Source organism: Indicator indicator, chromosome 23, assembly GCF_027791375.1.
Source record: "Indicator indicator isolate 239-I01 chromosome 23, UM_Iind_1.1, whole genome shotgun sequence".
Classification (NCBI taxonomy): Eukaryota; Metazoa; Chordata; class Aves; order Piciformes; family Indicatoridae; genus Indicator; species Indicator indicator.
In genome coordinates this window covers 12,555,561-12,581,860 of record NC_072032.1, presented here as the reverse complement: position 1 = coordinate 12,581,860, position 26,300 = coordinate 12,555,561, and the positions used below count along the sequence as shown (strand labels likewise).

Below are 26,300 nucleotides of genomic sequence, written 5' to 3'. Positions count from 1 at the left end.
AAGCTGGCCTTGAACACAGCCCAGTAAATAAGCAAGTGTCCAGCTTTATGGCACAGCACATGTTCAGATCCACTGGGCTGAGGCAACATCAGAACACGATGAACCTTTCTGCTCTGAAGGAGGAACACCAAACCCTTTGCCTGCTGCAGGATTATGCTGAGAGCTGGTTCAGTATGGACAACACCAAAGTGCCACATTGCTTGAGTGGCAGCCAGGAGGGCAATGAGTTGCAGACATTAGCAGCCCCTACCTGTATCTTTATTGGCCAGGTGAAGTTGCTGACGTAAACGAAGAAAGTGATGTTGGGATTGTTGCGGAAATCGAATTTCTCATTGGAGAAGCTGTCCTTGTACTCCTTGATATTGGTTCTGGAAACAACTGGGATCTCCTCTCCAGCCTGTGTGCCAGCTGGTTTAAAGGAGCAAGAGAAGACATTTCAATGCACTTTTTAAGAGGCAAACACAAAGGGTGAAGCAAGATGAATTTTAATGTTCCACAATCGACTTCTCCATCTGAACACAACTATTTTAAGCTACACTGCATTATCAAAATCACTGTGTGCCAAAACACTGCATTACAAAGAAACCAATTTGCCCCCTCTGTGTTTCCAAAACATACTATTAAGACAGAAAATCATAGCTCCTTGTCGTATTTTACTTCTGCCCCCCCAAGCCTAACATCTAAAGCCATTACAGAACAAGCTCACAAGTTAACCCCCCAGGTTTCTCCAATTAAATCTGCATGTAGATCATGCTCATTTTACCTGCAAAGCTTGTAGACCAAGTGATGTTGAGGTTGAAGTTTTTGGATGCATTGATAAACATGTCCAGGTCTCTGTTTTGCTTGGGGGGAAAAAAAAAAAAAAAGAAAAAAAGAAAATACATTTTCAGGGCAAGAATTTTACTGTGCTGTTTCCTAGCAAATCTTCACTGAAAAAACATGATCTTGGAATTTGTAATTTCCATGAAGCAAACACAGCAAGCAAAACACTATTTACATTTTCTGAAAGCAGCATTCTCCTCCCCAAGAAGAGGATAATAAAGAACAAACCAATTCACATGTATAGAATAAGTCAGGAAGAACAGAGACAACATCCTGGGTGAACAACAAGCAAGACTAGAGCTACCCAGTAGTTGTCCAAACAACCATAAAGAACCAGCTCAGGCTGCTCATGAAATTCTACCTTAAGATTTGAAGCTGCATGGCCAAAACAAGCTCAGGTGGTTCTGTTTGCTCAGTAGAGCTGCACAACTGTGCCACGTTAAAGAGACTGCATCTAGAGACTCACAAACTGTAACAATTCCTTGCCTCCATGGCCAAGATGCAATGAACATGTACCCAAAGGATGAAGTTGAAAAGGAAAGGAGAAAATTTACCTCCTCAGGTGTTGCCACAAAATTGATGGCTGTGTAATAGCGATCATCCTCTTGAGACAGGCTAAAGGTGAACTGATAGTCAATGAGCAGAGTGTCTGTAAGGGATGAATGAATGGAGAAAGTTAACCTGCAATAAAGCAAACTTCTGCAGAGCAGACCTGGGATGTCTCCAGGGACTGGGCATCTACCACCTCTCTGGGCAACCTGGGCCAGTGTTTCCCCACCCTCAGAGCAAGAGCTTGTTTCCTTTTATCTAGTCTAAATGCAATAGCTGTGGAATCCCCACTGGGGAGAGGGTGGAGCTCCTCACATGGCAAGTTTCTGTATGTCTGGGAGGATCTCTACAGAACAGCTGCTTCTTAACACAGCTGACATTCTACTCTGGGTCACTTCATGGCCAAGCATCCCAGGACCAGGTTTTGGTCTACCAGCATGCCCATGTCTGCCTAGGGCAGCGTTACCACCCCTCTGCTCATCAACAGTCAGTTTTGGGGACACATCCACCAACCTCAGCACCCTGTTATTAAAAGACAGTCTCATGACTGACACATATTTCCAAAGCCATGCAGAGATGTGCCAAGCAGTAACAACTATGAAGCTACAGACTAGCTGTTATTTTTGACTTGTTGGCTCCTGGAGACCCCTTGGTGGATGGTCACAAGCTGGACATCCTTTTGACATCTACCCACAACTCCTATGAAGCAATAAGAAATTTTCATGGAAGAAAGCCAAGTGAGACTTGGCACAAGGCTGTTCCTCTTGCATGAAGTTGTTCCTGGAAGAGCTGTAAAGTTTTGGCTTTCCTTCTTTTTGCCTAGTTTACTACCCCTGCCACTGGCAGCAATAAGTTAGGTCACCCTTGCAAAGAGATTGCCATGAGAAGCCATCAGGGACCTTGTCTGGCTGGACAAGCAGAATGCAGCTTCACTAAATAGAACACGTTGGTAATTTCTGTGTTGCACAAAACCACTCTTTGAGACTCCCAACTTTGTGTACTTTATGATCAGATCTACCCAGGCCTGCTAGTGTTCTGGTTGCTGATATTTGTAAATAGAAGCTGGAGAGTTTCCATGAAATCATTTGAATCTTGGCAAAGGATCTCCTCCAACTGCAGGGGAATACAACTGTTCATTTCAGAGGACATGTGGAGATGTTGTAGTCTCATCCATTTCAATAAGGAATAGAAACTTACAAAACCAGCATTCTGCATGTACAAAAGCTCTGAAGACAGCTTTCAGTTCTGACTTACTAGGTACAGACTTTAGAGTATTCTCTAAAAGACAAGATCTCATTTCAAAGACACATGAAAAACATCTGAAGGTTTGTTCTGAAAGATCCAATCATCACAGACCTTATCATGAAGGCTTTTCTCATTCCCTTTAAACAATACTTCTGAAAGAATTCCCAGTTTTAAAGATCTTTTTTAGTCCTTCCCTTAATCCTCTACATTTTGAACAGATGCTGAGGCACATAAAGCTAGTTTTAACAGAACCCAAACATTGTAAGGGTTGGAAGGGACCTCTGGAAATCATCCAGTCCAACCCCTCTCCTAAAGCAGGGCACCCATAACAGCTTGCCCAGGATCACAATGTCAAGGTGGGTTTGGAATCTCTGCAGAGAAGGAGACCCCACAACCTCTCTGGGCAGCCTGCTCCAGGGCTCCAGCACCCCAGCACCCTCACAACAAAGAATTTTCTCCTCCTGTTCAGATGGAACCTCCTGGGTTCCAGTTTGTGCCCATTGGCCCTTGTCCTGTCATTGGCACCACTGAAGAGAGTCAGGCCCTATCCTCTTGACCCTGCTCTTCATCTCTTGCTGAGCATTGCTCAGATCCCCTCTGGGGCTGCTCTTCTTGCCAGCAGGAGCAGGGAGGTCATTGTACCCCTGTACACAGCACTGGTTAGGCCACACCTTCAGTACTGTGTCCAGTTCTGGGCCCCTCAGTTTAGGAAAGATGTTGAATTGCTGGAGCATGTCCAGAGAAGGGCAACGAGGCTGGGGAGAGGCCTTGAGCACAAGCCCTATGAGGAGAGGCTGAGGGAGCTGGGACTGTTTAGCCTGGAGAAGAGGAGGCTCAGGGGAGACCTCATTGCTGTCTACAACTCCCTGAAGGGAGGTTGTAGCCAGGTGGGGGTTGGTCTCTTCTCCCAGGCAACCAGCAGCAGAACTCTAGGACACAGTCTCAAGCTGCACCAGGGGAGGTTTAGGCTGGAGGTGAGGAGAAAGTTCTTCACAGAGAGAGTGGTTGGCCATTGGAATGTGCTGCCCAGGGAGGTGGTGGAGTCACCATCCCTGGAGGTGTTCAAGAGGGGATTGGACGTGGCACTTGGTGCCATGGTTTAGATAGGCATGAGGTGTAGGGTGACAGGTTGGACTCGATGATCCTTGCGGTCTCTTCCAACCTTCTTGATTCTATTCTATTCTATTCTCCAGGCTCAACAGCCCCAGAGCTCTCAGCATTGCCTCCTCACAGAGATGCTCCAGGCCCCTCAGCATCCTTGTAGCCTCTGCTGGACTCTCTCCAGCAGTTCCCTGTCTCTCTTGAACTGGGGAGCGCAGAACTGGACCCCAGAACTCCAGATGTGGCCTCACTAGGGCAGAGCAGAGGGACAGAAAAACCTCCCTTGACCTGCTAGCAACACTCTTCTTAATCACAGAGTCATAATCCAATACATATTCATAGAATCACAATCTTCTTAACCTAACCATAACATAAAAATAACATTTGAAGAACTTATTTTAAACTTCACATTTTTTTATCTCCAAACAAAACCCCAGGAGTACTCACAGTAACACGTTCCTTTGAGTGGATTTCCCTGATACCTATTTTCAACTTCACACCTGAAAAGAACACACATTTTTTTTTTTTTAATCAATGGAAACTTTTTTCTCCCAGATGTATTTATTTCCAGGCTCTAAAAATCAGGAAACACCTCCTGTGCTGATAGCAGTGCAAAATTAAAAATAAAAGATGTAAGTCTGAACTATAGCGGCCTGCTGTAGAAATTCCATGATCCCTGCAAGTCTAACTGGTAGGCAGCAAAAATAAAACTCAGGATATTAACCTTTGCATCCACTTGGAATGTTGTTTATTAGCTCTGCAGAACTGAAGGAACTGGTTTACTACAGTGAAAAGCTGAAGTTCCCATTTACATTTGTGGCTATTCCAGGATCTAGGGCCTATAAATGGTTACTCACGTGAGCAATGCTTTAAAAATAAGCCTGGCCATGAGATTCTTTGGAATGAGGTTATTTCCACTAACATTGCACTAAAAGCATTTCTGTTATGCTACAGAGACACCTCCAGCAAATTGGTTGCTCTGAAGCTGCTCCATTAAACCACTGCAATGTCAAAGTCTGCTTTCAGAGCTATCTGCACTCCCCCAGAGCAGCAGCAGCAGCTATCGCACGGACAGTACAAACCTACCAATTAAAAACAAACTGCAGAGGGATAAAGCAAAGAGGTATCTGTAGTTCAGGGGGGGTTGGGTGTCATTTTTTTCACTCCATCCCTTCTGCATGACATGCCCATTTGAAACGTTCTTAAAACTGGAAATCTTTTGGAACTTGTTGTTTTGCTTATCTCCTCCCCGGGGGAAGCACGGCTGGCTGCCCCGGCAATGAAGTTAGTCAACTGTCAGCAGGAAGAGATGAGCAGAGACATCCTAAATACATTCATTAGAAGAAGTCAGGGTTCCATGCTGGTATGGGCTTGGCCTTTTGATTTCAAATCACCAAAAGAAAGGAACTCACAGTTGACATTCGTCTCCTTTTATCCCCTTGGTGGTGCAGAAACACTTCCCTGTGTTTGTGTTGCAGACGGATGCGTGGCCGTTGCACTTGCAAGCTGTTGAGCAGAGGAGGGAACAAAATGCAATGTTGAATGAAGTAAGAGCAAGAGCTTTGATAGTAATTAAGTCCTTTGGTTGCCAAATTGAGATACATCAACAATCAGAGTGCCTATGAAATTTGGTACTCTTTGGCTTCTTTGTGATACAGAAGGCAGCCAGAAATAGAATCATGCGTCAAAACACAGCAAGTCTTACCAGCCTCACAGTGTGAAAAATGTCTTCCCTCTATCTAGTCTGAATCTCACTCTTTGTTTCAAACTGTCACCCCTTGCCTGTCCCAACAGGCCTTGATAAAAAGTCTGTCCCCAGCTTTCTGATTGGCCTCTTTCAGCACTGAAAAGTCTTGTCTGGAGCCTGCTCTTCTCCAGAATGAACAACCCCAGCTCCCTCATCCTGGTCTCACAGCAGAATACCTCCAGCCCTGCCATCACTGCTGTGGTCCTCCTGACTACATCAGGTTTGTGGCATGCCCAAAAGAGAGCAGCTCCTAGACTCTGAATCTGCTTGAGATGCAAACCAAGGTATGACAGCGGGGACAGACAAGAGATTTACTCCAAAATCTCTTTCTCCTGATTCAAATTTAAATGCTAATGCTGACACACTGTGAGACCTTTGTTCATAAAGAAGTAGAGGAGGTACATGTAAAAGAAACCTCAAAGCAAATCAATAACCAAAACAACATGAGCAGTTAGCTTTGATCCAATGGCCACTGTAACTAGGAGAATAGATCTAACAGCTCTGCCCAGAGGGTAGGTGCCTTTCAGAAGTTCCAGCAACGAGCTGGAAGGTGCATTCACCTGGAGCTGTGCATAGCAGAGTGCACAATGTACACAGAGGTCCCAGAGCTTGCTGGAACCAGAATGCTTTGAGGGCTGGTGCCTCCTCGTAGGCAATCATAAGCCTCCTCCTTCAGCAGACATGTCCCATTCCATGCACCCATTCCTAGACATGAAGTTCCCATTCTGAATATCCTTGCCAACCTTGCATCCTCTTTTATGAACCCTTTTGATGACTACTTTACATTGGCATGCAATGGAAGGTGCATTGTATCAGGGACACTTAATTGTGCTTCTCAGATGTGGATGAGTGGTTTCCTAGCAGCAACACGGAACAAAATATGAAGGCTCATTGTGGGGACAAGCAGACTGAATGAAGACTTGACAAAATAATTGCATTCTGTGAAGCCAACACACTTCTCATTAGTGGCACTTGAAAAAAGTATAATTCTTAATACTACTGAGATTGCCCCATGCTGCCTTCCCTGTGCTTTGCAAAAGCTAAGCCAAGTGCACCTCCATCAATATTCAGCACTAATACCCATAAATATTAGGAGACACTTCCTATTTCATGTTGTTTAGATCCCAGTATCTTCAGCTCTACCGTTAATGCTTCCCCACCCTGCTCTGCAGCCCAATGCTTACCAAGCCTGAATGCTCAAATATCTTTCCTGAGAACAGTCCTGGTTCATAGGACAGCATCACAGAATGGTTTGGCTTGGAAGGGACTTTTAAAGCTCATCCAGTCCAACCCCCTGCATTCAGCAGGGACATCCCCAACTGGAGCAGGCTGCTCAGAGCCCCATCCAGTCTGACCCTGAATTTATTTATCTGTTTTCCTACCAACCCCATAACTGGAACTCATTCACTAAAGGCCTGGAAGATACACATAAAAGAAAAACATTCTCATGGCTTTGCAGGGAACTAAGAAACTTGGAAACAAATTATTGACCAAATGTACTAGACACCCTCACTGGAGGCTTAAAGTTTCCCTCTAGAGTCTGATGCCAGAGCAGAAAGACAAAAATTCCTGGAAATGGCTTTTTGAGTGTGAGGCATGGTCACAGTCTGATGGTGAAGAGTTACAGTGAGGCTCCTTCCACCTCCTTCACACACCATGGGTCACAGCCTTATTCAGAGATGGTCACTGGGATCACTGCTCCTCCTCCTGCACTGTGATGGTTCAGCATACCAACAGCAGCAGCACGACCCACCTGCCCAGCATACCAAGAGCTTTAGCAGTACTCCAAGAAATTGGGCAGCTCTGGGAAGGGGAGGGGGGTAGCTGGCAGGACCATGGTACCAGCACAGCTCATCTTGGGCCACCAGCAAATGCTCCATGGAGGCGTTCGGCAGCGCTGCCGCAGCAGCAATCTGATTCCAGGCATAATAGAGCTTTCCGTTCTCTTGCAAATAACTTCCTTATCTACCACTAACAGATTTCCATGGGAAACTTTAATCAGAACATTCAGAAAATCCTGAATGCAGAGAAAGCACCTTGCAGCTATTTTTACATTTGATGTGCTGCAGTCCCTGCCCTTCCCGATTAACTCTCCTCCACGTTGGACGCTTCCTAAAAGCAACTGCTGAGGAGTGATTTACCTACCAGTTAGTCATTATCTGCCCAGCTCCACCAACACCAATCCCTGGGCTGATATGCAAACAATTCTTTCAGAGAAATAACTGCACTTCGTCCTTTTTTTTTTTTTTTCCCCAACACAAGCAATGTAGCAAAGTTCACTTGCCCTGGTGGCACAGAGCAGCAGGAAAAGGCATCTCATTTCATCCACTCTTCTTGTTCCTCTCTGGCTTTTGAACCCCATCACTACCACTTCCAGCTCTGCACAGCCTTACCTGCTACTGTTATCCCCAAGCTCAGTAGAATGGGAAATACCAAACACCATTTCCAGGACTGAGCATTTCCCATTTTGAGGATATGTATGCCCCAGTGCTGAGAGGATATTGGGCTAGTGCTGCAGATCACAAGAATCACAGAGAATGGCAGGGGTTGGAAGGGATCTCTGGAGATCATTCAGTCCAACCCTAATGCTAAAGCAGGATCACCCAGCACAGGCTGCCCAGGATCACAATGTCCAGGTGGGTTTGGAATCTCTCCAGAGAAGGACACCAGAAGGAGACCCTGAGCAGCTTGGTGTAGTGCTCTGACACCCTCACAACAACAAATTTTTCTTTATTTAGGTGGAACTTCCTGGGTTCCAGTTTGTGCCCACTGCCTGTTGTGCTATCACTGGGCACCACTGAAAAGAGTCTGACCCCATCATCCTCCTGTCCCCCACCCTTTAGTTCTTGCTGAGCACTGATCAGATTCCTTCTCAGGCTGCTCTTCTCCAGGCTAAACAGCCCCAGGGCTGCCAGCAGGCACTAAATGTGCAAACACATGGACACTAGTGCATCAGGATGGAGCGTGCCAGCAGCCATCTGCAGCAGGGATGGGACTGTGGGCTTTAAAAACAGAGCAGCATACAACACTGCACATAAATGCACAAAAAAGAGTGGAATCTGCACATCATTAACGGGAAAAGGAGGAGGGACCATGGCTCAGAGGAAGAAAAAACCAGAAGTTGGCTTTGTTTCCTGTCAGGAGATCCTCATCTTAAAAATCCCCCTTCGGAAGCCTTTCCTCACAACAGAAGTTACTAATGGCTGCATCAGGATGATTTCCTCTCACTTTCTCTCTCCCAATCCACCTCAGTCTTTCTGCCCAGCTTCCTGCTTCCCACATTTTCCTGACATCCCAGCACATAGTGTTAAATCACAGCAAATTAAAAACCTGGGCCCAAAGCACTTGAGAGCAAAGCACTTTTGACATGAGCTACTGGCTTCATCAGATAAGGAGTGAATGCTGCTCCACAGTCTCTCAGTACATTTCCTACTTTCTTTTTCAGGCATCTGGATGACTCAAGTCTATCATTCATTATCTCAACAACAACAAACTATTCTTGGACAACCCTCCCATGAAAGAGTCCAAAGGAACTGCCTCACGGTTTCCACACATGCAGAACAGCAGCAAACATCAGAGGGCAGGTTGTGATGCAGTGATCAAACCTGAATGCTCACAGCACAACTGTCTGTTTTCTCAGGCCAACACAGCCTCCATTTACTCATTCCTACGCTTCAAATGATGCTGACATGAAATGGGTTTATGGCTAGTAGAAGTATTTCAGTTCCAGACACTGTCCTGAAATACCATGTCAGAGATGCACCTTTCTCTTTGTGCTGCTGTGCTGCCTGCCCTAACTGCATTATGGCTCAGCTACTCCAGCACCCTTGTCTCTACATCTTTACTCAGGGTAGTGGAACACTGGAACAGGTTGCCCAAGAAGGTGGTTGAGGCCCCTTCCCTGGACATATTCCAGGTGAGGCTTAACAAGGTCCTGGACAGCCTGATCTAGTTGGGGATGTCCCTGCTGACTACAGTGAGGTCAGACTGGATGACCTTTGGAGGTCCCTTCTGGCCTGGACCCTTCTCTGATTCTACACAAGGCAGCCCTGTTACTGTCTGCAATCTTTCTCCCTCCTTCCTCAAACCTGTCCACTGGGAATTTGTTCTTCACAACCTCAAACTTGCTCTTCCTTCAGGAATTAGGGCAATCATGCTCCAGCTACTGACTCTGATCTTCATCCAACAGGTCAATGCTGCTTCCAGTAAACACACCACATGAATTGCCAGGCATTTTCTGCTGGGTTGTCTCCACACTTAGAGGAAGCAACTCCAAGTCATGACTGTCATTAATCACTTCACGTATTTCTTCTCAGATCACAGAAACCTAGACTGGGTTGGGTTAGAAGGGGCATTTAAAGATCATCTAGTTCACCCCCCCTGCAATCAGGAGGGACATCTGCAACTGGAGCAGGTTGCTCAGAGCCCCAAACAACCTGACATGGAATGGTGCCAGGGATGGGGGATCTACCACCTCTCTGGGCAGCCTGGGCCACTGTTCCACCACTCTCAGTGTAAAAAATTCCCTCCTCTCTAGTCTAAATCTCCCTCTTACAGTTCAAATCATCACCCCTTGTCCTGTCACAGCAAGCCCTGCTAAAAAGTCTGTCCTTAGATTTCTCATAGGCCCCTTTTAATAGTGGAAGGCCACCCAGAAGGTCTCCCTGGAGCCTTCTCTTCTGCAGTCTGAATAACCCCAACTCTCTCAGCCTGGCCTCACAGCAGAGAGGTTCCATTTTTGTGGCCTTCTCTGGACCTGTTTCATGCCTTCAAACCAGCCACACTGATTTCATGCAGTTACTGATTCTACTCTGCCACTGAGCAATGTTACTGCTGTTCTGCCTGTACCAAATTATATCACTCCATGTAACTTTAATCCATCAAAGCTCTTTGGAGGAAAAAACACCTTCCCTTACATCTATGTATCACCTCCCACAGCTGGATTCTGGTCTCCCTGTCCTATAACACTACAAAATGTTGCAAGGCTCAAGGGCAAAACTCCAACCCTTACGTGCTCATTCCTGACTCTTGCTTGTGCTGGGCTTTCAGAAAGATTACTTTTTGTTCCCAGTTTGTTAACTGGATCTTGCACAACGGAAAAAAGTTCTTTGTGCCAAAGAGTCCCAAAGCACTTTACAAACTTAAAATGCAATTTTAACAAGGATCACCTAATCCTCAATTGAAATCCAGCCAACTCCTCAGTGAAATGTGGCAGCAAGCCTTTTATGAAGCAGACAATTACAACAACAACCCCACGACATATTAACTAAATGCAATAGAAAATGGAATTTAGATAAGCAGAAATTTGTCCAAGACATTGGGATTAACTTTGTTCCTTCTCAAAACAGGATTGTCAGGACACTAAAATGCAAACATTTTTCACTGTGGTCATTTAAAGTTTACAAAGGAGGGTTAAAAAAAAAAATCACCTTTATCTTGTGCAATGAAAGACAGACTTTAGAGAAGCAGTTTCTGTATCTTTGAAGAAACAAGGACTGTGCCTTGCTTGGAGGGAAGAAAAAATGGATTCTCAGGATATGATTTCAGCTAAGACAGCAGAGGAATGAGTCAAGAGCAACAAGCAGGCAAGGTGCAGGAAGGCTGAAGGCATCACTTACGCTGACACGTTCCTCCATTAGTGGGGTCCCCATAGTAGCCTGAGATGCAGGTTTCACAGTGCTTGCCAGTTGTCAGGTTCTCACACTTCTCACAGATGCTCTCATTTACACACTTACTGTGCCCATTACACTGGCAGGCTGAAGGGAACAGAAAAAGATGAGGATCTGTGCTCAAACATTGCCCATAGTGTAAAGCCTCAGAGGCCTGGTAATGCAGAGCTGAGTGAAACCACCTCATGCAACTTCCCAAGCAGCTCTGGCAGTTGTGCCAGTGCTCCATGAACTCCAAGAGGGGTGTGGAATTACAGAAGCCCAGTTTCATGGAATCATGGAATGGCTTAGGTTGGAAAGGACCTCAGAGATCATCTACGCCAGCCTCCCTGCCATGGGCAGGCACACCTCTCAACTAGACTTGACTCCTCAAGGCCTCATCCAACCTGGCCTTGAACACCCCCAGATAGGAATCACCCACAACCTCCCTGGGTAGCCCACTCCAGAGCCTCACCACCCTCCTACTGCAGAACTTCTTCCTAAGATCCAGTTTAAACCTACTTTCCCTCAGTGCAAAAGCACTTGCCCTTGTCTTGTAACTAGACACCTTTATGACAAGTCCCTCTGCAGCCTTCCTGTAGGATCCCTTCAGGAACTGGGTTGAGTTGGAAGGGACTTTAAAGGTCCTTGTTTACCTTCCAAGCTCTTTTCCTTCTGCCATTAACCGAAGGCAACACAAACATCACCACAGCCTTTAGAACTCTCCCCTCTTGCATTTAACTGCTGCCACCAGCTGAAACGTTTGAACAGTTCAACATTGCTCATTTACCTGGACACTGAATAAAGGACCAGTTATAGCTGTTCTCCACAGGACACATGCTGACATTAAGGACGGGCTCCAAGCTGTGCTTCCCGCTTGCCGATGGCGCTGGCATCTTGACAGGGCCTCTGAAGGAGCCTTCGATGCACTTCCCCTTGCCAGTGTTGCTGGGGTCAGTGCACCAGCCACAGCCAGGCTGCTCCAGGCAGTGAGCACATGTGCAGTAGCCTGAGCAGTTTTCAGCTACAAAAAAAACCCCCACAAAACATCAAATAATAATAATAATAGAGTAAATCAACGTTCCACAACACAGGAGACAACAAAGCGGAAGTCTTCTGTGACCTTCAGTATTTACCTCACCAGTTCTGTCAACACAACTCGGTAAATATTGACTCTGATATGCAGAGGAACAGCCACACACAGATTTGTTCAGACATATGTATATAGGCAGGCTGCAACAACTGGCTCTGGCCAACAGCATGCAGCGAAACAAGGTCAAGTGTCAGGTCCTGCACCTCGGTCATAACAACCCTGTGAACAGTCCACGTTTGAGGAAGGGTGGCTGGAAACTGCCAAGTGGAAAAGGACCTGATGGTGCTGGTTGACAGCTGGCTGAACATGAGCCAGCAGTGTGCCCTGGTGGCCATGAAGGCCACCAGCATCCTGGCCTGGATCAGCAATAGTGTGGCCAGCAGGAGTAGTGAAGTGATGATGTCCCTGTACTTGGCACTAGTGAGGCTGCACCTCAAATCCTGGGTTCAGTTTTGAGCCCCTGACTCTAAGAAGGACATTGAGGGGCTGGAGTGTGTCCAGGGAAGGGCAAGGAAGCTGGGGATGGGTCCAGAGCACAAGTCTGGTGAGGAGTACATAAGGGAACCAGGGTGGTACAGCCTGGAGAAGAGGAGGCTCATGAGAGACCTTCTGGCTCTCTCCAACTCCCTGAAAGGTTGGAATGAGGTGGGGTCAGTCTCTTCTCCCAGGTGATAGGACAAAAGGAAACAGCCTCAGGTTGCACCAAAGGGGTGTTTAGGCTGGACATCAGAAAAAATTTCTTCACTGAAAAGGTCATTGGGCACTGGACCAGGCTGCCCAGGGAAGTGGTGGAATCACCATCCCTGGAGATATTTAAAAGATGCTTGGATGAGGAGATTAGGAACATGGTCTAAACAGCTGTGTACAGGAGATGTTAGGTTATGGTTGGAATTGATGATCTTCAGGTCTTTTCCAATTGGATAACTGGATGACTCTCTGATAATCCTGGTTAACTCTCATGCCTGAGGACTGAGCTGCAGACACCAAGCTCCTGGGGTCAGGTACCTGCACCCAGGGGATTTTCAGCATAACTGCTGCGCAGAGTGCCCTCAATGAAGTCATCGACAGGAGACCACAGCCCCCCCATCCCTTACTCACGTGGGCAGCTGCTCATGGTGTACCACTCCATGCACTGCCCGTAGGGGAAGGAAGCCACGTAGGCATTGGAGTCCACGCACTGCTTCATGTTGCTGCACCACATGCACTCGGAGCTGCCGCTGGTGCACTCCCCGCAGAGGCTGCGCAGCGCGCAGGGCGTCCGGCACTGCTTGGCGCTGTGGTTTGCTGCGGGCAGGAGGACAGGGGTCAGCTTCCTCCCACAAACAAGCAGCTAGCCAGCCCCCAGGTAGAAAGGCAAAAGATAGACAAGTCCTGCCTATGATTCTATGATTCAGGCTGGAAAACTGTTCAGCACTGTGGTTTGGTGTCACTGGATGGAGTTGGGAGGCAGAAAGGACCTGAAACGATTGTGCTGGTTGAGAAGTGGGCATGTGTGAACCTCAAGAGGTTCAACAAGGCCTTGCACTGCAAGGTCCTGCACATAGGTCAGGGCAACTCACAGCATCAACACAAGCTGGGGGATGAAGGGCTGGAGGGCAGCCCTTGGAGGTGCTGGTAGCTGGAAACCTGGACGTGAGTCAGCTGGCATCAGCTGCAGTGGAGAGCTAACAGACCAGGCCATTGGAGGAGATCTGAGCTTCCAACACAGCTAGAAGACTTTTCCCCAAAGCAAATAGCTTCTTTTTCAGAGTTCTCATATCTCCAAAGTGTCCTGCCAAATTAATTCCAAACTTTGATAAAATCCTCCTCTGGCCACAGAGCAGGGGAGGGGAGGAAGGGGAATTCAATTGGAGAGTGACTTTTCTTTTTTTTAATTTATTTTAATGGGATATTGCTCCATACCATAATTAACCTAAATGTCACACTCAGGTATGCAATTTAGAGAGAAATAATTAAACTATAATGTAGTTCCAACATTTTACAGTTAACAGCCTAAGTGTAGAGCTCTTTTTAAAGTCTCCCACTGCAGCAGATACTGTTTCACAACTACTTGTCTTTGGCAAAGTCAGGATGCAGGTAAATTTAACTGCAATGAACAGGATCCTCTTTACTCTCCAGGGAATACAAATACTTATGAGCTGACTTGGGGCCAGACTCTTCAGTGGTGCCCAGGGACAGGAAAAGGGACAATGGGCACAAATTGCAACACAGGAGGTTCCATCTGAACACAAGGGAAAACTTTGCTGTGAGGGTGCCCTGAAGCAGGCTGCCCAGAGAGGTGGAGTCTCCTGCTCTGGAGAGATTCCAGCCTGCCCTGGACATTGTGATCCTGGGCAGTCTGCTGGAGGTGACCCTGTTTTTGTAGGTGCATTGGACTAGATGATCTCCAGAGGTCCCTCCCAACCCCCACTGTGCTGGGATTCTGTGTCACACGCTGCCAGGAGACACAGCAGGTAGGTTTTGTCACCTGGCCTCTCGCAGACACTGCCATTGACCTCATTGATGCAGGTGGCTGCCTTCAGCCCCTGCTGGAAGGGCGCCGCCAGGTAGCCACAGAAGCCGGCGTCGCTGGGCTCCTCGGGCAGCCACTGCACAAGGGTGTTGGTGAAGGGAGACATGTCTTCCCAGCACCAATAGGACACGTTGATTTTCCTCAGTCCTACCCACGGAGTCAGAGTTTTGGGCTAGAAATAAAGGAAAATGATAAGATTCAATAAGGAGGTTTATTACTGTAGGTATGAAAAGCAAACACACATCACCGGATAAAGCTCAGAACCTCTTGGCCAGGTGAGAGGCTGCAAAACTGCAATAAGGGAAATATTTGTTTCCATCAGAATTAAATGTCACAGAGATAGAGAAATCCTTCAGGAAACATCAATGATTTGATTTATTTTTCTTTTCCCAACTGCATGTCCTGTTATCTAAAGCTGGAGGAGAATGAGTCACACATTCACGCTGGCTGACTGACATTACCTGCAAGGGTCTCTTTGCATGTTTGTGTCTCCTGTAAATGGGTAGACACAGGAAAAAAATACTTCTGGAGCTAGAGTTTGATATGAGGAAGGAAACTAGGGAAGTCCCTAGACAATGTAACTGATACAATCTACTTACTCTACTGTCTGGCTAGAAAACCTCTGCTGTTTAAGAGGGTGTGTGTGTATGAAGAGGTGGAGAAACAGAGCAGGTCAAATCTAAATTAGTACTGCTGGCAATAAACTTCTCCACATGAAGAACCCATAACATGGTTATCTCTGCTGGCAATTGAATTTTTGGCATGCTTCTGCTTGAGGAGAGGCATTTTAACTGTGGTGGCACAAGAGGTTATTTTTTGTTAAAATGTTTTCTCCATCAAAGTGCTTTGGTGGCACAGCTGTCCTAGGGGAGCTTCAGACCACAGGGCTTCCCTTCCAACTGCAGGTAACCATCACCTACATCAAGCTGATTTTATGCACTCTTAAACCTTGGAGGTGCAATGCTAGATATGAGGTGCAATTTTCTCTGGCACAGGCTGCCCAGGGCAGTGGTGGAGTCCCCATCACTGGTGGGCTTCCAAAGCTGTGTCGATGTGGTGCTGAGGGACATGGCTTGGTGGGGACCTGGTAGTGCTGGGTTAAGGACTGGACACAATGATCTTAAGAATCAGTTCTGACCAGAAGGATTCTATGATTCTGTGACTAACAGCAAGTGGGTTAGACAGCACTGCATACCAACACCAAAATGCTTTCTCATCATTACAAATCCTTCATGCACAACTTACTTCAAAAAGGAGTGAAGCACACAGGCCAGCCTCCCTCAGCCCAGCAGCACCAGCAGTGTGCCAGCAAAGGGCAGTACTTCAAAGCCGAGATACCAGCTGGCTTTTTAGCCATGGCTTTTCCCCACATTACATCACTCTGTGCTAACATCCATTAAAAGGGCTAATTCAGATTCCTAAGGTTCACTTTTTAAAGGACAGTGTAGACAAATAAACCCCTGTAAATTAACAAAATTTTGGCCCCCAATGTAAAGGTTCAAGCACCATTAGGGAAGGGTTGCCATGCCTCTTAAGGCTTTACACTACACTCCCCCACTGGGATGTGGAGGCACACCTGGAGCTGTAAATGTAGGTACCTTTCACAACAGCCCAGGCTTGGCTTCCCCTCTCTACAAAAGATTTAGCAATCAATACTGCTTGAATTGCACCTTGCCTTCTATGGATAAATTGAATCTCCTCTAAAAGCCCTTAATTCTAAAACTGCCACTTTAAAATTGGGAATCAAAGCAGGGAATGTTCTTGTTCCAACAGGGGAATATTTTTCTTTAGTACTGAGGTACATTTCCCTCTGAGCAGCAGTAATCCTACTGCCTCCAGTCTCATTCTTCCTAGATAAAACTCTTCCTGATTGCCAGCCCTGCCCACAGTAGCCTCCGGGACCCAAGAGGAGTTCCTCTGATATTCCATCAAGCCACAGCAGCTCTGAAGCCTAACCCAGGATTTCAGCAAAGCTGCACAGCATGGGTTTTTGTTAGGGCTTTAGCACCACCTACACAACCTGCCCTGAATACCTCTGTGCTTCTGCCAGGGCCTGGAAAGAAATATCTGTTTATTTTATTGATGCACAAGGAGGGACAGATTCCAATTCCCTTCTCACTGGCTCTGACAGAAAAGCACCTGCCACTAAATCAAACATAAATAACTCCAAATAAGCCAAGCAGCTCCACAGAAGAAGAAGGCGACATTTTAAACAGCCTCTTTTCTTAGTGGAATAAATAACTTTAAATGCTTTACATTAAACACCTCTGGTGCCCCAAAGGGACCTTTATTTAGAAAATATTGTGTACAAGTCAGGAGAGGCCTCCTGCTGCAGTCATGTATCCCACCAGAGAAAGGCAGGGGTGATTTCATTATGGAAAGTGATACCTTGGAGGCATCGTCTATGTTTGTATTTATCTTTCCCATTTACATTCTCTCCAATTTCAGTTCAAAAGCACCTATAGGGGATGTGGAATTTCAAAAGAAAAATCAAGTCCTTTTCAGTTAAGAGGCATGTCTGTTCTGTACAGAGCACACAATACCACAGCAAGGACTTCTCCACAGTCAGAGCTTAATTACTCCAGGGACATAAAAGACAAGCACTCACCGAAGACTGCATCTTCTGCAGCTCCTTGAGAACAAATTCCACCTTTTTCTGGGTGGTGAGAGAAGCCAGCAAAGCCCCGTTGGATCTGCAGGACAGTTTGGCATGGTCATAGTTCTCCTTGGCATTCGTAATTTTCAAGCAGGAGTTGCCAACCAAATGCCAGTTTGTTCCACAGATATTTTCTGGAGGGGGGAAGATGAAGTAAGGTAAACTCAGAGATGCAAGTGGCCTTCATAGTGTTCTACGTGGTGAAAGAGTCCTCCCACCAAAGCAAAACCCCACAGCCCCATCCCAAAGCAGCAGGATTCAGTGTGCTCAGAAGTGTCTGTGCAGGACAACACCAGGGGAGAAGGAAAGCTGCCTGGGGGAGCTGAAGTGAGGCCTCAGCATTCACTTATCTGCGGGAGGTACTCAAAGCACTACAGCATCAAATAGAAAAATCACTGTAGAAAGAGAGCAATGAGAAGCAAGTGAGAACTTGGCTGATTGCTTACAGCCACTTATTCAACCCCCCCTGTTAGGGCAGCTTTTGAGAAAAGAGGGGGGTTGTGCTAATCCTGTTCACAGCAGCAAACTTCCAGGATTAATAATCCCCTGTTTCACCTTGAGCACAGCCAGGCCCACCTGCTGAAGATCTCCTCACACTTTGTGGCTAACTACTTCCCTCACAACAAAACCTGCTGGACACCTTCAGTGTGAATTTCTGCTCCAGCATCTCAGCTTAGATTTATCTAACAGATTGAAAACCCTGAAGTGTCGGTGTCTCAGGTGGGCTTTTTACACACATGATCAGGTCACCTCTTTTCCTACAACAAATTAAACAGATCAAGCTCTTTATCTCATTAAAATACGCTTTTCTTGCTCTCGTGGCTCTTCTTCCAAGTCTCTTCATTATTTCACTCCTCCAGACTAGCAAACACATCAGAATTACTAGGGGAAGGTTTTCCATGCCCATTAAAAGGTCCTGCCTATGTTGGTTTATTCCCTTTCTCTGTATTTTATTAACTGTAAATATTATTCACTGAAGGTCTCAGATTTCTCTCCCAGTCTCTGGGAAGCAAACAAACAAACAAAATGTTACTTGAGAGGGACTAATAATCAACTCCTGTGAGCTCCCCCTGGAAACAGTCTAATAAGAGAACTTCCCCTCTACACTTTAGGTGCTATTTGCCTAATTCGTCCAGTATGTGCCATTACACTCTGGCACAATTTTAGCTCCTGAAATTAAATAGCATGCATTATTAAATCTAATGTCTTGCAGAAACCTATTATATCAACAGTACTGCTTCTATCAAATGAAAAGAGAGAGATGAAATACAGTCTAATAATTACACGAATGACCAGACTCCTCTTCAGTCAATTGGGACTGAAAAAATATTCCCATCAGACTTCCTGAATTTACTAGAAATGAAGTTTCCTATCAGAGCTGGTTGTCATTAAACAGCATTATTTACTCCAGCTCAGCACTGAAAGATTACAGATTTGGGGGTAAAAAAAGCCCCAAACCAAACAGAAGAACCCCCACAGCTTCTGGGCTGGGTGAGTTTGGGGTCTTTTCTTACACAATCACATCCACTGCCTACCTGGTAAGGCGATGCACTCCTGATTCCTGGGTTCCCACTGACAGTTTTGATCCATGGCACAGCTTTTACAGCTTGTCTTTTTGCTACAGTAATAGGCAGGGTTATCCTTTGGACAATTTTCATACAGAGTAATAGGAACCTAAAACAAAGAGCAAAGATGAGGCTTTTTCTCCATCCAACCAATGCCAGCTTATAAAAGCCCCAACTACCACACTACACTTCCCAGTTCAGACCTACAAAGTAACTCCACAAGCTGTGACAACCAACACAGCCTGTCCTGTATTCAAGATATTGCCCCAAGCCACCAGCTGACACATTTTCCTTACTAGAGCTTTTACAAAAGGGTTAGGATTTTACCTAGGGAAGGCTCTATTTGGGCAGCCCCAAATGTCTATGCGTTTTACAGCCTAATCCCACCAGGGTGAAACTTCCACCTCCTCCCCTGCCCACAGTCATCCTCTTAACTCAAGGGAAATCCCTCAGACCAATTTGAAAACGATTCCAGCATGCCAAGAGCTTAAAAGCTAAATGCACTGTAAATAAAGAAACACCAGGGGTCATAAGCCTGGCAGCTGAAGGCATTTGGACATTTGACATTTCAAAGGCTATCAGAGAAAATGTACCTGTTCCTCTGTGCAGTTGCTATGCACGGAGACACACTGGTCAGTGCACCACTGGCAGTTGTTGGTATTTGCAGTACAGCTATAGCAGTCTGTAATCTGATCACATTTTTCATTGTCTACAGCTATTAAAGAAAAAAACCTGCATGACCAAAAACAGGCATTTCCTGACAGAGCTCTAAGAACTTGATTATATACAGCAACAGACAGAACCAAACAGCAGCACCTGGAGACTTGCCACTACGGACCGCTTAGCAAATCAGCTCCTTTCGTGGGATGGAACTGGGAGAAAATTGCATTCATTTGCAGGAATAACCAATTCTTAGTGCCCAAGGAACTGAAAACACACCACCAGAAAATGCACCAAGACAGGGCAGCACATGGAGTTAAAGCAGGCATGTTCAGTCAGTGCAGAGGACACTCCACAAGGGCAAGGACCATGTCCCACTGCAGCCTGGTTCTGCTGCAAGCCTGGCCTTCAATTACATGGAGCATTCTCATGCAAAGCTTCAGCTTTCCACTTCATCTTTTCAATTGCTTATTGCCTGTGTTTTGAGAAAATTTATTGTACATTGAGAGCCCATCAAAGCAATGTCCCTTTACATCAATTTCTTTTAAATAATTAAAGGCTGCCATCTATTACAGAATCAAGGTTCGTGTAATTCAATTCCGATGCAGTGGGATAAAGAGCTGAGAAGCTGTGTGCAAAGAAAGGAAAACACAGAATCAGACCTTCAAACAAATGCTCTTTCTCTATGTCCCTCTCTATATAGCACTGCAGAAGGAGAATTAAAGCAACTTTTCTTAAAACACTCTTCCTGCTGTCTCTGTTGGAGAGCCCAGGGTAATGCTGCAAGACCCCACTGCCCTGTGGTGCTCATCAGCAAATTGCTGGCTCTCACAAGGTCAGTTCTTGGAGCAAGTATCTACAGAGCCATGGTCTTGATTCCTCACTGGTGACATCTCTTTGGGATAGGAAAGTAAGTACAAGCAGTACAGTAGTACAAAAAAATAAATTAAAAAATTCAGTGAGCAAGTAAGCTCAGGGAGATGGAGGTGGAAACATCTCCATGTTGCTGCAGGCACTTGGCCAGAGGAAGGTCTCCCCAGGCACACATGGAAACAGAACTATAGCCCCCATTTGAAAGCTGATCTGAGAGTGGCATCCCGCTTACAGGAAACAAGAACAAGATGCTAGGCACCTTTTGGAAAGGGCAAAGGGCAATGGAATGAAGGTGACACATACCTGGCCTGGGAGGACAGTCTTCCAAGATCTTTTGCTGCTGCTCTACTGTTGCATTCTCCCAGGGGATGCAGCCAGGAGGGGAGGTAGACCACACACACCTGACACCAGGGCCTGCTCGCAGGCAGGCTGTCTCATTGGCAAAAGCTTCACATCTCTCAGGGGTGTACTTCAGGATGTCACTCAGGAGGAGGCTGTTGAAGCCTCCAAAGATATACATAGTGCTAGACAAAGTGGAAGGAAAGACATCCATATTTGTGCCTGTGTTTAGGAACCATGGACTGCTGCAAGTTACTGTGATTCAAGGTGTGAACAAAGTGGTTTAGCATGTAGAAACCCAAATCAATAGCTCCTGGTTAAGGTAGGCACTAAAGGGAAGGGCAGCCACTGTTCCACTGTTTCAGAGAAGCCAGAGAGTCTCAGCACCTGGGTGTTGAAACAGTCTCTCACCTATCTGAGGTCATGGACCAACCTTCCCCCTCAGCCAAAGCTCTGGGGGACACCCAGTCAAGGTGACTGCATGTGAAATGCTGCAGCAATGTGGGATCCTCCTGCAAAGAATGTGAGCAAGAGAGAGAGGCTAAGAAATCAGGGACACAGCATCACACCATCAAAGCAGCGCTCTGGAACTGTAACAAAACAATTCAGTGTTGTCACATCTTGCTACATGGCTATGACAAACCCACACTTATCTTCACGGCTGTTAGCAGCTGAGCAAAGAGTCACTGTACCACCTAAACAAAAAAACCCCAAAATACCTGGGGGAAAGGGAAGGTGTTTCTGTTTTGAACCTTCTTTACTGTCACAGTTGCTTCAGGCAGATATGAAATATAAACAGTTTACATTAAAAAGCCACCCAAAACCCCTTGTGCATCCCTGTTTGCAAGTGCACATTCAAAAAGATAGGGAAGAAGACTCAATGCAACTGAAAAATTAAAGTTTTGATTGGATAGTTAGCATCTTCAATGTGATTTTCATCCTGTTTTAAGATGAAAAGGACTACTGCCCAGGATTAGTTGCCCTTCATGGGAGCAAATGCTCAGCTGGTATTCAGACCACACTGAAACAAGCATCACAGAATCACAGAATGTTAGGGGTTGGAAGAGACCTCCAGAGACCATTGAGCCCAACAACTCTGCCAGAGCAGGATCACCCAGGGCAGGTCACACAGGAATGCATCCAGGCAGGTTGCACTGCCTTCAGCAGCTTCATGGCTCTGTGCTGGACTCTTTCAAGCAGTTCCCTGAGGTCCTTCTTGAACCGAGGGGCCCAGAACTGGACACAATATTCCAGATGTGGCCTCAGAAGGGCAGGAGTAGGAAGTGATTCTTTACAGACAAAAGGAGTATCTGGAAGCACTTTCCTCTTCAAGGCAGCAAGAGTTATCTGCCTGCCTTAACCAGAGCTTTAAATCACATTACTGATCTACAGCAAGTATCCTCAAAGGATAAAGGAACTGGAAGGAAAAGCTCCTAAGAAATATCACTTCCAAACTCAGTTCTGCAGACTCAAATACAATAACAGATGTTCACCTGAAAGCACAGACATTATTACAGTGCTATAATGCCTAAGAGGAGGAATCTCATCTATGAGTTCACCTAAACACTGTATGAAGAAGCAGCACACAGCTGTGTAAAGTGAAACACAGACGAGTTTAGAAACCTTGAGGGACAGCAAGGTTTGGAGATAGAAGTTTTCAGAGCAACTTCATAAGAAAGAGAAATGCAAAATAGATGAAACATGAAATAAATAAGAGATAGAAATGTGTATACATACATGAAAGATAAACACAAAGATGAAAAAAAAAAAACCTAATCTTTGGAAGAACTGAGCTGAGACAGCTTAGTCCAGTGAGGAAAGGCTGAGAAGGACAGGTAGGCTGTAAGGTCATTACAAGAGTGAAGATCTGAGAAGTTTGAAAGGTTTGCAACAGATCCCCAAGCCTCTGGTCTCAGTGTTATTGATCTACAAGTACCACCACACAGGGGCACTGATACACACAGCTGTGCCAGTTCACCAAGGTATGAACTTGTCACTCTGCAGGAACTCCTGGTCTAGTGAAGGTGTCCCTGCCCACAGCAGGGGGTTGGAACTAGGTCAGGTCCATTCCAACCCAAACCATTCTGTGACTCCATGAGAAACATCAACAGTCCCCAGTGTTTGTAGCCTTACCTGTTGTAGAGCACAGCAGAGTGTCCAAACCTGTTGACATCGTGATGGAGACCGGGGCGTGGAAGGACAGACCACCGATCACAGGCTAGGATTAAGGAAAGCTCATGTCAGAAAAGCTTCACAGCATTAACAATTCACCTTAGCACATTTCTTCCTGGAAGACCCCCAAGTACTTCAATAATTACAGGGAGCCCATTGCACCCACCACCAAAACTTCTCGAGTGAAACAGGGCAGCTCATGGAAGTGCTGCATTATCTCCTTAGGCACTGCTGAAGACTCATTCTTCACCTCAGTTGCCATGGGATGAGAAAAAGGAAAAGGGTGGATGTGATGTTGCCCACAGAGGTCGTGGATACCCCCTCCCTGGAGGTGTTCAAGACCAGGCTGGACAGGGCCTTGAGCAGCCTGGGCGAGTGGAAGGTGTCCCTGCCCATGGCACGGGGTTGGAACTGGATGATCTTTAAGGTCCCTTCCAACACAAACCATTCTGTGAATCTGTGAATGAACAGCCCATGTGAAAAAGTAAAGTTTCAGGGCACTGTTGTGGAAGGAGTTCAGGTTTATTTTTTGTAATCATGTGTAATTAAATGGCAGTGGCTTGAGCTGCCTTTTCTCCTTTACTAGTGGCATTTCCCACTGCACAACAAGTTCAGGTTTGATCTGTTTAGATGTGAATTAGATGCAGTTTTGCTCCAAACCAGTATCACTGAGAACACAGACTTAACTTCTTTTTTATTTTTCTCCCCCTTTTCCTTTGCAATTATGCTCCTAGAGGGTAGATATTCATGCTTGCAAAAAAAACATTTTTCACTCATCATAGCTGAAGGATTTGTGGTTGTTTTTCTCTTTTAATAAAATGTGGGATTATTCCATCTCTTTTCTATTAGCATAACATTTAGAAGTTATGCTTCATTTTTTATTCAGTTTCTCAGGTAATTTCTTCCTTTAGGCAGCATGAAAAAAACAACAAACCAAACCAAAACAAAAAATAACCAACCAACAACCTCAGAAACATCTAACCCACTGAGCAATCAAAGGAACAAAAGCAGGGAAAGGCAGCCCAATCCATATCACTTAAAGCTGGTAAAGTGAAGGGGATCACCTTGGGGGCTAGCATCCCTCAGGCAGCTGTATGCAATTTATGCAATTAAGACAGCAAAGTCAATCTGCTGTAAAGATCTACAGAGCCCTCCAATACTGGAAGATTCCTTAATGAAAGAGAAAACTGCTGTGCCACTAACTGAACCTCTGAAAGAAAGAGCTCACAAGCCCAAACTACTATGTAGATAAACTGAGAGGGCAAGAAAACCCAACAACCCCAAAGCTTACAGATTTTTTTATCTAACTGGAGAATTATTGATTAAAAGAATTGATCCCAAACTATACTCCAGCAGAAACTCATGTTCAGGAGTGCTGCTGAATAAAAGCCACAGGACCCAGCTGGCTGGATTTCATATTTCGATGGATTGTGATTTTGAAGTGGATTTTTAAATGTCATCTGCTGGATTTTCAAGGAATTTAAGGCAGCCCAGCATCCCCTCCCTGAGACAAGCCTGCATGGTTCCCATTCCTAACAGGAGACTCCAGCAAAACTGAGCAGCAAGTGGCAATTTTTTTCTCTATCAAGTTGTGAGTTATGCAAGGCCAAGAAATATATTTTTCTAGATTAATAGAAGGCTTGAAATGTTTTGCTTTCTAAGCTTCTTTGCCATCTTCAGCTGAAGATCAAGTATTGGAAAAGATGCCTAATTCTGAAACTAAAAAGAATCCTTCCTGGCCTAGGAGTTAAGCCAAGCCTAAAGCTTACAATGCACAGAACTTGTTAAAGGCACTGTTCAAATTCAATACAAAGATTATGACAACAGCCAGCCTGGTTCTGTATTTGGCATCAATGCAGCTTGGGGTTTGCATCTAAATAGTTCAGGGACGATAGCAAAATGTAGCAAGAAACATCTCTCCCTCCTGCTATCAAAGCAAACTACTCGGGCCAGGAGTGTCAAAACACATTGTTTTAATTCATTTAATTGAATTAATTCCACAGGGGCACAACTTGAAATCACAGGGAGCAAAGGGAATGGTCTAACAAAGAGCAAAATGGCACAAGGTGCCAAACCCTGCTGCTGGCAGCAATCCGTTCACCTGCACACTGCTGTCACAAAGCAGGAGTGCAGTGGACAGAGAATGCAGGCTTACAGGATGATTTCAGGGAATCAGATCAGCAGAGCCCACATTTAAGGAATTCTGAGAGCAGAAGGTAGAATGTGGTATGAGCACAGACCTGTGTTTGTCGCCAGCCTGAATTATCTGGATGTGCATGCACCTCCTTTAATGTAATTCCATCTCTTTTTCTGTTCCTCCACAATGTCTCTGGTCTCCAATTCACAAATAAATGCTGCCCTCTCCTGGCTCCTCCAACACCTCCAAACCCTCCTCCCAGTAACATTCAGTCATTTGGCTTCCCTGTTAAATAGTGCTTAGGGAGACCTTTATGCTTATAAAGCATAGACAGAAACAAACTGATCCTACAAAGAGCACAGCCAAACAAGTCAGCCAGCCTGCAGCTCAAATGAGAGCGTACAACCTACGAGCTGAGTGGCAGCAGACTCCAGTGCTGGGAACTTTCCTAACAGCCTGCATTTCTGATAGCTCACAGACAGATAAAAGCACACTCAATCAGAGAATCACAGGGTTGGAAGGGACCTTTAAAGGTCATTTAGTCCAACCCCCTGCAGTCAGCAGGGACATCTACACCTAGAGCAGGTTGCTCAGAGCCCCAAACGACCTGACCTGGAATTATTCAAGAGATGGGACATCTACCACCTTGGGGAACCCTGGGACAGTGTCTCACTGCCCTCAGAGTGTGAAAAAACATTTCCTTCTCTCCAGTACAAATCTCCCTCTTTTACTTTCAAACCATCACCCCCTGTCCTGTCACAACAGGCTCTGCTAAAATGTCTCTTCCCAGCTTTCTGATCAGCCCCTTTAAGCACTGAATGGCCACCAGAAGGTCTCCCTGGAGCCTTCTCTTCTCCAGGCTGAACAACCCCAACTCCCTCAGCCTGGCCTCACAGCAGAAGGCTTTCAGTCCTCCCAGCATTACTGTGGCTTCCTCTGGCCCTGCTCCGAACAGGTCCCTGTCTGTGCTATGCTGAGGACTCCAGAGCAGGCCCCAGCACTGCAGGTGGGATCTCAGCAGAGCAGAGGAGCAGAATCCCCTCCCTACCCCTGCTGCCCACAGTGCTGGGGATTAGCCCAGGACAGCTTTATACCCGAGATGGTAACAATATGCTCTCTGTGTAAGAAATAATTTTTAACACCCAAGCTTGTGTACAAACTGTTGACCAAATAACTGCTGT

The 26,300-nt window shown here is 45.9% G+C and overlaps 1 protein-coding gene across 1 annotated transcript in view; it reads right to left on the bottom strand.

Annotated features, from left to right (window-relative positions):
* Positions 1–26,300, bottom strand: part of ATRN (attractin) — a 143,746-nt gene that overhangs the window by 56,486 nt on the left and 60,960 nt on the right. The window contains exons 11-24 of the mRNA XM_054391488.1: positions 22,944–23,028; positions 20,775–20,995; positions 19,532–19,653; positions 18,909–19,047; positions 17,326–17,507; positions 14,673–14,889; positions 13,304–13,489; positions 11,903–12,136; positions 11,083–11,220; positions 5,130–5,223; positions 4,165–4,217; positions 1,377–1,471; positions 764–842; positions 251–408 (exon numbers count right to left, since the gene is read on the bottom strand). Coding sequence (XP_054247463.1) covers positions 251–408; positions 764–842; positions 1,377–1,471; positions 4,165–4,217; positions 5,130–5,223; positions 11,083–11,220; positions 11,903–12,136; positions 13,304–13,489; positions 14,673–14,889; positions 17,326–17,507; positions 18,909–19,047; positions 19,532–19,653; positions 20,775–20,995; positions 22,944–23,028 — 2,003 coding nt within the window. The remainder of the gene's footprint in view (positions 1–250; positions 409–763; positions 843–1,376; positions 1,472–4,164; positions 4,218–5,129; positions 5,224–11,082; positions 11,221–11,902; positions 12,137–13,303; positions 13,490–14,672; positions 14,890–17,325; positions 17,508–18,908; positions 19,048–19,531; positions 19,654–20,774; positions 20,996–22,943; positions 23,029–26,300) is intronic.